The sequence below is a fragment of the Agelaius tricolor genome, unplaced genomic scaffold (genome assembly GCF_023055355.1).
Source record: "Agelaius tricolor isolate 1412-34295 unplaced genomic scaffold, bAgeTri1.0.p SCAF_31, whole genome shotgun sequence".
Taxonomy (NCBI): domain Eukaryota; kingdom Metazoa; phylum Chordata; class Aves; order Passeriformes; family Icteridae; genus Agelaius; species Agelaius tricolor.
This window is the reverse complement of record NW_027269291.1, coordinates 4,738,786-4,749,273: the sequence shown is the minus strand read 5'-3', so window position 1 is coordinate 4,749,273 and position 10,488 is coordinate 4,738,786. Positions and strand designations below refer to the sequence as shown.

At 57.8% G+C, this 10,488-nt stretch overlaps 2 protein-coding genes across 2 annotated transcripts in view; one reads left to right on the top strand and one right to left on the bottom strand.

The window, feature by feature from the left end:
• The first annotated feature begins 1,657 nt into the window (after nucleotides 1-1,657).
• CDK5R1 (cyclin dependent kinase 5 regulatory subunit 1) lies at nucleotides 1,658-4,034 on the top strand. Its single transcript, XM_071450747.1, has one exon. It carries the CDS (start codon nucleotides 1,756-1,758, stop codon nucleotides 2,647-2,649), a length of 894 nt encoding a protein of 297 aa, XP_071306848.1. The 5' UTR covers nucleotides 1,658-1,755; the 3' UTR covers nucleotides 2,650-4,034.
• A 178-nt stretch (nucleotides 4,035-4,212) lies between these two features.
• Nucleotides 4,213-10,488, bottom strand: part of MYO1D (myosin ID) — a 169,651-nt gene continuing 163,375 nt past the window's right edge. Inside the window, exon 22 of the mRNA XM_071450741.1 lies at nucleotides 4,213-6,607. Within this exon, the coding sequence (XP_071306842.1) occupies nucleotides 6,451-6,607 (157 nt within the window). The 3' untranslated portion in view covers nucleotides 4,213-6,450. The remainder of the gene's footprint in view (nucleotides 6,608-10,488) is intronic.

Genomic DNA, 10,488 nt, shown 5'->3' with positions numbered 1-10,488 from the left:
GGGTTTGGTGACACATCAGTCCCTGGAATTGCCTTTGGAACAATGGGATTTTCTGAGGCACCTCCAAGTGAGTTAAAATTAGGGCCAAAACCCCTCAAATTGTAGAGCCTGGTTTTAAACCCTTTTGGCTTAACCTTCATAGGGCTGAACTTAAAAAGCTGACAATTGCTGCTTGGATCTGGGAGATGCTTTAATGGACAAAGGGAATTCTCAGTGACAGCAGTGCCCAGGCTGGGCTGTCACTGTCCCCATGGGTTTGAGAGGACAGAGCCCTGCAGAGAGCCCTGACCACTCCCCAGAAACCGGCTCCATGCCGGGTTAAATGTGCTCTGATGGTCAGGCAGGTTTTTGGGACAGGTCTGCCCTCACGGGAGATTTTGGGTTTTTTTTTGAGATTTCCCTGCTGTGGGAGTGGGATTGGCAGCCGCAGGTCCGGGGCAGGGCATAAATAGGTGTAAATTAATATAAATTAATTTGGGTCATTAGCGCCGGGCCGGGACGTGCCCGAGCTTCCCTCGGTGCTGGGTTCCGCTCTCCGCGGCCGGAGCGGGCCCGGCAGCCCCGGAGCGGCCTCTGAGTGTCGCTGCAAGGTCGCGCAGAGCCCGGCGGGGCCGCGGTGCCGGTGCCTCCCGCCAGAGCCGGCCCCGCTCCGGTCCCGGCGGGAATGGGATCCCGGTACCACAGTGGGAATGGGATCCCGGTACTGGCGGGAATGGGATCCTGGTCACACGAGAATGGGATCCCGGTGTCAATGGGAATGGGATCCTGGTGACAGCGGGAATGGGATCCCGGTGTCAATGGGAATGGGATCCCGGTGTCAATGGGAATGGGATCCTGGTCACAGTGGGAATGGGGTCTCGGTCCGGGCAATAGGTGCTGGGCTGGGCCGGGCGGTGGCTCCAAGTGGAGCCATGGGAACCGGGGGATTCGGGAGCTGCAGGCGCGTTCCCCAAAACCCGGCCCGGCCTCAGAACGCGGTACCGGGCATTTGATTGCCCCGGCACCTTCGGGGCGAGCGGTCGCCCCCGGCCCGGAGCTGGAGAGGCCCCGCCGGGCAGGGGAAGCGGGGGCGAAGGGCGGCCGTGGGCGGTGCGGGGTGTGGGACCCGGGTGCGAATCCGGGATGTGGCTCCGGGATATCGGTGGGGAAGGGTTTTAAATCTGAATTTTGGGATTTTTAAAAAAATTATTTTCCTTGCTTTTTATTCTTTTCCTCTCCGTGTCGTGCCCGGCCCCTGCTCGGGGGCTCGGTGGCTCCGCGGGCTCTGCGACCCCCGGGACCCCAACGCGGAGCGGGACCGGGGGCGGGGCCAGGGCAGTGAGGGGCGGGGCACCCGTCATTCATAAACAGTGAGAGGCGGGGCCTGGGTTGTGTGGGCGTGGCCTGGCGTGACGGAGGCGGGGCACAAACCATTGAAGGCATTGAGGGGGCGGGGCTCCGCCGGCTGTCTCCGTGCGGGGGCGGGGTCTGCGCAGCTGGGGGCGTGTCCGTCGGCATCTGTGGTCACGGAGGGGGCGTGGTCTCGGCTGCCGCGGCGGGCGCACGTGTCGGCGAGGGGCGGGGCGGCGGGCGCGCGCACTGCGCCGGCGGGAGCGCGCGCGGCGCGGGGCGGGTCCGGGCGCGGCGCTGAGCGGCGGCGGCGGCGGCGGCGGAGCAGCGAGAGCGGGGCCGGCCGGGCCGGGCCGGGCCGGGGCCGGGGCCGGGGCCGGGGCGGGCGGCGGGGGCCCGCCGGGCGCCCGCCGGGCGGCCGGCGCCATGGGCACGGTGCTGTCGCTGTCGCCGAGCTACCGGAAGGCCCCGCTGTTCGAGGAGGGGGCGGCCACGGTGGGGCACTACACGGCGGTGCAGAACAGCAAGAACGCGAAGGAGAAGGGCCTGAAGCGGCACTCGCTGATCTCGGTGCTGCCCTGGAAGCGCATCGCCGCCGTCTCCGCCAAGAAGAAGAGCTCCAAGAAGGTGCAGCCCAACGGCGGCTACCAGAGCAACGTGACCCACCTCAACAACGAGAACCTGAAGAAATCGCTCTCCTGCGCCAACCTCGCCACCTTCGCCCCCCCGCCGCCCCCCGCCGCCGCCGCCGCCGCCCTCGCCTCGGCGCAGAAGGCGCCCCCGGCCGCGCCCGCCGCCGCCGCCGCCACCCCGCGCCGGGTCGTGGTGCAGGCGTCCACCAGCGAGCTGCTGCGCTGCCTCGGCGAGTTCCTGTGCCGCCGCTGCTACCGCCTGAAGCACCTCTCGCCCACCGACCCCGTGCTCTGGCTGCGCTCCGTGGACCGCTCGCTGCTGCTGCAGGGCTGGCAGGACCAGGGCTTCATCACGCCGGCCAACGTGGTCTTCCTCTACATGCTGTGCCGGGACGTCATCTCGGCCGAGGTGGCCAGCGACCACGAACTGCAGGCAGTGCTGCTCACCTGCCTGTACCTCTCCTACTCCTACATGGGCAACGAGATCTCGTACCCGCTGAAGCCCTTCCTGGTGGAGAGCTGTAAGGAGGCCTTCTGGGACCGCTGCCTCTCCATCATCGACCTCATGAGCCCCAAGATGCTGCAGGTCAACGCCGACCCGCACTACTTCACCCAGGTCTTCGCCGACCTCAAGAAGGAGAGCGGCTCCGAGGAGAAGGGCCGGCTGCTCATCGGCCTCGACCGGTGAGCGCCCGCCGCCCCCGGAGCCGCTCCCGGGGGGATTTGCCCGGCGGGGAAGGGCGGGAGCCGCCGCCTCCCCACCCCGGGGGGACTCGGGGGGTTCGGCCGCCGCCGGACCGGAGCGCAGACCCCCGGTTCCCTCCCCCGCCGCCGCTTTCCAGCCGCCGCTTTCCCCTCCCCGTGCTGCGGGCCCGGGGATGCTGCGGCTCCGCCACCGGATTGATCCCAGCGATTCATGGATGGGGGGATGACGAGAACCCCCCCTCCCCAGCCGATATCCCCCGGGAGCGGAGCGGGGCTCCGCCGGTCACCGCATCACCGAGACAGAGCCCAGGTAGGGGGGGAAAAAAAAAAAAAAAAAGGAAAATAATTCCTGTAAAGGCTCCAGCGCAGGCGGCTGAACCGGCCCGGTCGGGACTCACCGGGACAGAGACGCGGGCACGGCCCGGGGACCCCCCCACCCCCCTTTCCTCCCTCATCCCCCCCTTTATTTATTTTCTTTGAAGAGACTCGAATTCCCGAGCGGGTCCGGGTGACGGGAATCACCGCTACTGTTCATGAGATCAATGTGAAATGTCTTGTTCCCATCGTGCACTGGTCATGAGTATTGTGTAAAGGATCTACTTGAGTGTGCAAGCAAGGGGAGCCGCCACATGCTGCTATATGAATTCTTCTAGAACAAACCCAACGAACTGCAAACCTGCGGGGGGGAAAGAGAAAAAACCCTTCTTTCTTCTGTCATTGTTGCTTTTCCAGTGGTATTGCGCATGCAAACAGGAGCATTTTGTGTCTTCGGGAAAAAAAAAAAAAGGAAAAAACGCATAAAAAAATAATAATCAAAAGAAAAACCTTAAGAGAGATGGCTGTAAAATTACACCCATGCACAAAGACCCGCCACCACCCCGACACCGCAGTCTCGAGCCGGTATTCCCGTATCAGGCCTAGGGACTGAGACCTTCTTTTTGGGTTTTATCGTTTTCTTTTCTCCGTGTGCTCAGTTCTAGTTTAGTTCTGGTCCATCGGGCGTTAAACTGGCGAACAAGAGGGAGAAATAACGTGCCATTTATTTTTATTTTTGATTTTTCACTTGAAGCTCTTCATGGCTGTACATTGGACCCTGCTAATGATACATGTGTACGTACGTTTTTTTAGTGCAATCTCTTCTGTAGATCTTTGTTGACCAAATTGGTGGGTATTGTTACTTATTAATTTATATTTGTCTCATTTTTGTATGTATGTGTATAGTGTGTTTGTAAGTATGTGTGGTTTATAACCCGACCGACTGTGTCATGGGGCTCAGTGTGCCTGTAATTTAATCCCCTTCCCTTATTTTTATTTATTTTTGTACTGTGCTGATTAAATAAAAATGCACTGACCATCCATTACACGGCAGCGGCTCGTGGCCGAGTCTTTTCTGCGCTCGCAGCCCTCGGAGGCTGGCGGTGGATTTGTGTTGACGACAGAGCTTTAACGCAGCCGCCGCTTTAATCGCGTTACCGGGGTCACCCCGTGGTGGGAGAGCGGCGGGGCCGCAGCACTGGAGGGGAAAATCGGGATACTGGGATAACTGGGATAACTGGGAAATCCATCCCATCCCTCTGGGCATCATCACCCCCGCGCCGGCAGGAACGGGCAGGGCCACGGTGGGATGCAACTAATTGCTTTCTTTTATTATTTATTACAGTGAATTATGTAAACAAAATCCAGGTCATCCAGGTCCATTAGAGTAGGGGTTTTTTAATGCTCTTTTACACATAAAATATCAGCGATTTATTAAAAAAAAAAAAAAAAAAGGGTTCATTGCATTATCGCCCCTGGCTGACAATCCAAGTTTCAATTTAGAAATAGTTAATTTATGGGAAAACCAAGAATATATATACTTTATATATTTATATATATATTTTATATATATATATATAAAACCAGAGCAGGAACAGATAATATATTTTATAAGACACATCTCATCACATATAATATTGCCATCTCATGGTAGGAGATCATTTCCCAAGCCTGCAATTCCTTGCCGTCCATCCCGATTCCACCCGACCGCTCTTCTGGAGGGACAAAAGTGCTGATCCCACCTCCAGCACCCGCCCGGGGCGGGGACGTTTGCACCGGGACAGGAGGCGAGAAGTGCAAATCCCGGGGCACAGACACGGCCGGGCGTTCCTCGGGGGGGTCCCGGGCTTTGGCATTGGTGCTGCCCCTCCAGAGGGGCTGATTTGGGGTCCAAGGAGGCGCTGGGGGATCCCGGGGTGGCCCCGGGGTTTTGTGTGAGCCTGGCGGGGTCGGGGCTGCCGCTGTCACCTCCTGGCCCAGCGCTGGTGCTGCCTCAGGGGTTGGGGGGTCTGGAGGAGCCCCTGCCCAAGGGGACATCCCAGAGCTGCACCCTGAGAGGGGCACAGGGGGCTGGGGGTGCTGGATGCCCCCAGGGCTGGTCCAAGGCCAGGGACAATGGGAATGGAGACTCTGCCACGGGGCCTCCCGTGCATGGCTTGTCCCAGCTCATTCGTGCTCCACATCCCTGTCCCCTCCTGGCCTCAGGGGTGGGACACCAAGGCTGCAGTGACCTGTCCTGTGCCCCATGTCCATGGCACAACTTCAGGAAACCTTTGTGCCTGAGGAGCCTCTTCCAGGCTTTCTAATTCCCAAAATGCTCCATCAAACAATTGCTCCCCTTTGCTGGCTGGGCTGGGACCCCGAGGTGGGGTCACCCTCAGCTCCCCCATTTCCAGGGCTGGGAATCCTGACCTGTCCAGCAGTGCCAGGACAATCCCAATGTACAATCCCACCAGCCTGGGCTGCTCAGGAGCCACAGCAGTGCCCAGCACAGTGGGAATAAACCACTGAGGAGATCCATCTCCCTCCACCAACACAGAGCTCGGGGTTATCTGGGCTGGGCAGGAGGAGCCCAACACCCCAACATCCAGAGCCCACTCTGGGAGAGCCAGGAAAACTCATGGAGGGAGAGGAGCCTGGTGCTGGCAGCTGGGGCTGTGCCAGGTCAATGTTGGATAGTGCAAAGCTTGGCCCCCCAAACTCCCCCTGTTCCTCACCCCAGCCCTCCCTAACCCCAGCGCTGGCACAGACACGAAGCCACGTGGATCATCCAAAATTCAGCAAGGCCACACAGTCCCAAAGGGAACCCACCTGCTCCAGGCCCTTGGAGGGGGTAATTAAGGCAAAAAGCAACGCAGGATTAACGAATCCAGGCCTGCATTAGAAGTCCCCTGTCCAGCCAAGGTGCCTCGATGGGTTGATGAATTCCCGAGGGAAAGCAGCAGCTCTGGAGGTGTCTCCATGAACCTTCCCAGCCCCTGGGGGCTGGAGGAGTGTGGAGTGTGGAAGGCAGCCCTCCCTGCCCAGCCTGGCTCCGGCTCCGTGGGGATCTGGCCCTACAGAACCCGACTCCCTGAGCTGGGCATCTTTGGTTCCTCCTCTGGAGGCTGCATCAAACTGCAAAAACTGACACAAGGGAAAGGAGCATGGAAGGGAGAACCGGAGAGGGGGTGAGGAATCAACGGGGGAAAAGGAAGAAGGGGTGGAAGTACCTAGAAACTCTTTTTTTTCAGACTGATTCCAAAGGAAGTGCTCTCCTGATGTTCCAGCCTGGTTTGTAATGTGGAGAACAAGTCACCAGCTATTTTAGGTCTTCATTCCGTGCGAATTTGGCTTTTCTAAACCCCTGGAATTCGGGTTTTCCAAACCTTGAGCTTCAGAGGCTGCTTTAGGCACCTTTAGGTCGCTGCCGAGCATCTCCCGGTGGATCCCGGCGGTCCCGGGGCGGCTCCCGGGGAGGGAGGGGCCGTTAATTGCCCGGCACGCAGAGCACGAAGCCCGAGCGGTGCTTGGTGAAATCCGGCTGGGGCTGGTTGGTCTTGGTCTCCACGGACACCGTGCATTTCCTGCCGTGCAGGCTGCACTGCACCGGGTTGGTGACAGCGACGTGCAGGGAGCGCTTCTCCCTACGGGAGAGAGACACAGTCAGGAGGGGGAATGGGATCCATAGGGTGGGATCCATGGGATGGGATGGGATCCATGGGATGGGATGGGATCCATGGGATGGGATCCATGGGATGGGATCCATGGGATGGGATGGGATCCATGGGATGGGATGGGATCCATGGGATGGGATCCATGGGATGGGATGGGATCTATGGATGGGATCCATGGGATGGGATGGGATGGGATCCATGGGATGGGATGGGATGGGATGGGATCCATGGGATGGGATGGGATCCATGGGATGGGATCCATGGGATGGGATGGGATGGGATCCATGGGATGGGATGGGATGGGATGGGATGGGATCCATGTGATGGGATGGGATCCATGGGATGGGATCCATGGGATGGGATGGGATGGGATCCATGGGATGGGATGGGATCCATGGGATGGGATGGGATGGGATGGAATGGGATCCATGGGATGGGATGGCCACAGATGGGACAGGTGTTTTCAGGTCAGGCACATCCTGCAGCCACCCCAAAACTCTGTGTTAAGCCAGGCCTGAGCTCTGAGCGCAGCTCTGGGCTTGTGAAGCCTCCCACTGTGGGATTGGGATCCTGTGGGAGGCCTCAGCTCCATGGGCAGAGCCCAGACCAGGTCAAAGGGCCCAGGGGCTGCTGCCAGCTCAGCCACTGCCCCCTGAATGACCCTGCAGTGACCCCTGGGCACCCCGTGACACCAGCCCTGCCACCAGCTCTGTGCCTGCAGCAGTGACAGGGACATCCCTGGGCTGAGCTCAGACTGAAACACAGCCTGAACAGTGGGAGGAACCACAGGTGAGGTGGTGACTGTTCCCAATTCCCTCTCAGATGGACAGACAGACAGACAGACCAAACTGGCTGGGACTAAACTCTGTCCCTGCAGCTTTTGAACCCCCTAACCCAGTTTTGGCACTAAAAATGATTCCCACGAGTGAATCAGGACTCTCTGCCCCCCAGGTTGTTTTGTGTGGCTGTGGGGTCACTGCCAGTGGGGACATGAGGACAGCAGGGCCAGGATGACTGGCAAGAATGTTCCCCTTTGCTAAAGGGGACCATAAAGACCCCTGCTCTAAATCCCAAATAATGATCCTTGTGCCATAAGCAGAGAAATCATAAATCATGGAATCATTCAGGTGGGGAAAACCCTCTGGGAACATCAAGTCCAACTGTTCCCCCAAGGCCACCACTGACCCGTGTCCCCAAGTGCCACATCCATGTGCCCTGGGCAGCTGTCAGTGCTCACCAGCCCTTTCCATGAAGAAAGGGAAGAGCCCAGCAATGCCCCAGCCCCAGTGATGGCCTGGCTGCTCCAGGGGCTGGGATGGAGCTGAGGCCCAGCTGATGGGGCCCAGCTCCAGCCTCAATCCCTTGGGACCAGCCAAGAACCCCCAGAGATCCCCAGGAGAGGAAAATCCTGCAGCAGATCCATCCCCACAAGCCACCACCAATGGGAAGAGCTATCCAGGGACTTGGCCTTTGGGAATTCTCTCCTGCGACCTCACCCACTCTTCAAATTCCCATATTTCCAGCATTTTTAGTATCATGCTGAGTGGTTTAGAATGGTTGACATTGACTCTGCTGCCTCTCTGGATGCTCCAAACACCCCAGGGGGATGTGCTGGGATCCCATTCCCCATGTTTGGCTCCCAGACCCCAGGTCCTGCCTTGTCTGAGCCATTCCAGCCTTTCCACAGCCCAAGTCCTTTGTGCAGTTTTTACTCCATTTCTATTAACAGCCTGTTCAGGTGGTGTCACATCCCTTAAGCTGCATTTTTATGCAGTTCCCAAATTCAGATTTTCACCACTTCCATAACAATGCCTGGCTGGTGGAAGGGGCTGGCAGGGCCCAGCACACAAAGCCCTCGTGTATTTAATGTTCTTACAGGTATTTAATGTTATTTACTCCTGCCTGGGTGAGCTGAGGCTGCAATCCCAGCTTAGGTTGCTATTTTTGCTGTGTCTTAGTGGAATGAGCTGCACACCCAGAGCAGAGGCTCCTTGGGAAAAGCTCCAGCATCAAGAGTCCCTAACAGGGATAAGGGAGGAGGATTTTTCCTGTCCCACAGCAAGTTCAGAGGATCTGGGGAGAGGAACCTCAATAATCTGAATTCTGGGAATCTGGAGGTCCCCTGTGGCTGTGGGACCTGCAGGAAGCTGCATCACTCTGGGTCTCAGCCCCTGCTGGGATGAGGAGAATCAGCTGAGCACAGCTCTGAGTGAAGCCAACGCTGTCCTGGCATGGAGGGATCTGGAGAAGATGCTCTGATCCTTCCCATCTGTGACAATCCCATTAAATTCATGTTTCCCTCCCCCTCTCTCATGCCCAGATCCCACCTTGCCAAAGCTCCTTCACTCATCACCTGCTGCTTTTCTTCATGTCAGGGTTCAGCCTCAAAGCTTTGGCTGGGGGATCAGGGCAGCTCCTGGAAGGAGCAATCCACAGGGACCTGTGAGTGCTCAGGGGTGACAAACCCTCCTTGGTGTCCCTGCTGGGGACACCAGCCCTGCCACCAGCCCCAGCTGGACCTGCTGCACCTCAGGGCTCTTGGCCATGGCTCCAGAGCTTGGGCTGAGGCCAGTGAGGGGCAGGAAAAGGAAATTCCCCTCTGGTTTCCAGCCCAGCAGGCAGGGCAGCCTGGCTCCTGGAGCAGCAGTGGCACAGCTCTGGCTGCCCTGGGCTGCCCAGGTTTGCTCTGGGCCCCAAGGGAGGGAACAGCTGCTGCAGCAGCTGGGAAAGCAGACTCAGACCTTCCCATCCATCACTGCTTGGATGGGAGCTGCCTCCTGAGCTCCTGCTGAATTTACATCCCAAAGGAAGGGGCTGGGATGGAGATGGACCAGAACAACCCTGGGTGACAACAAAGCCTCTCATAGACAAGGGCAACACACAACAGAAACACCCTTTGGAGATCAGTGATGCTCAGCAGGACCCTGGGGGCAGCAAAGGCAGAGACAAGCCCCACTTCAATCAAACTTGAGCTGGAAAAGGAGTTTTCATGGCATAAACCTGTGCCACCACCTTCTGGGGACTTTGACAAGGAGGGACAGGACACAGGGAATGGCTCCCAGTGCCAGAAGGCAGGGCTGGATGGGATATTGGGAATTGGGAATTGTTCCTGGGAGGGTGGGCAGGCCCTGGCACAGGGTGCCCAGAGCAGCTGGGGCTGCCCCTGGATCCCTGGCAGTGCCCAAGGCCAGGTTGGACACTGGGACACCCTGGGACAGTGGGAGGGGTCCCTGCCATGGCAGGGGTGGCACTGGGTGGGCTTTGAGGTCCCTCCCCACCCAAACCCCTCTGGGATTCCCTGTGGCACTGCTGGGGCTGAGTCCAGCCCTGGCTCCTCACCAAGCCCTGATGAATTCAATTCCATCAGGACCAAGGGATGGATGTGATGGTGCTGCTGCTCCTGGGGCTCCTCCTGGGCAATAACCCCACTCCTGATCAGCCCAAGGGACTGCAGGGTGTCAGTGCTGAGCACTGCAGGGAAGGGACCCAGCCCCAGCACCCCTGAGGATGTGGGCAGGATGGAACAGGGAAAGAGATTCTGGGGGAAGCCAGGATCCAGCCCTGCTCCCACCCTGCAGGGATGAGGGAGCCACGTGGGAATGTCTGCATGGGATGAACCACAGAGTGATTCCTGTTCAAAATAAACACCAAGGTGTTTATTTTATTATAATATAATAATTATAATATAATATAATATAATATAATATAATATATATTATATATTATATATTATAGAATTATATCATTTATTATTATATAAGAAACACCAAGGTGTTTGTTTTATTATTCTATTCTATTCTATTATATAGATAAAATATAATATATTATAAATATTACATAATATAATACAT

What these genes read in the sequence shown, in the direction of transcription:
- CDK5R1 (XM_071450747.1), top strand. Translation starts at nt 1,756, where the DNA reads ATGGGCACGGTGCTGTCGCTGTCGCCGAGCTACCGGAAGGCCCCGCTG.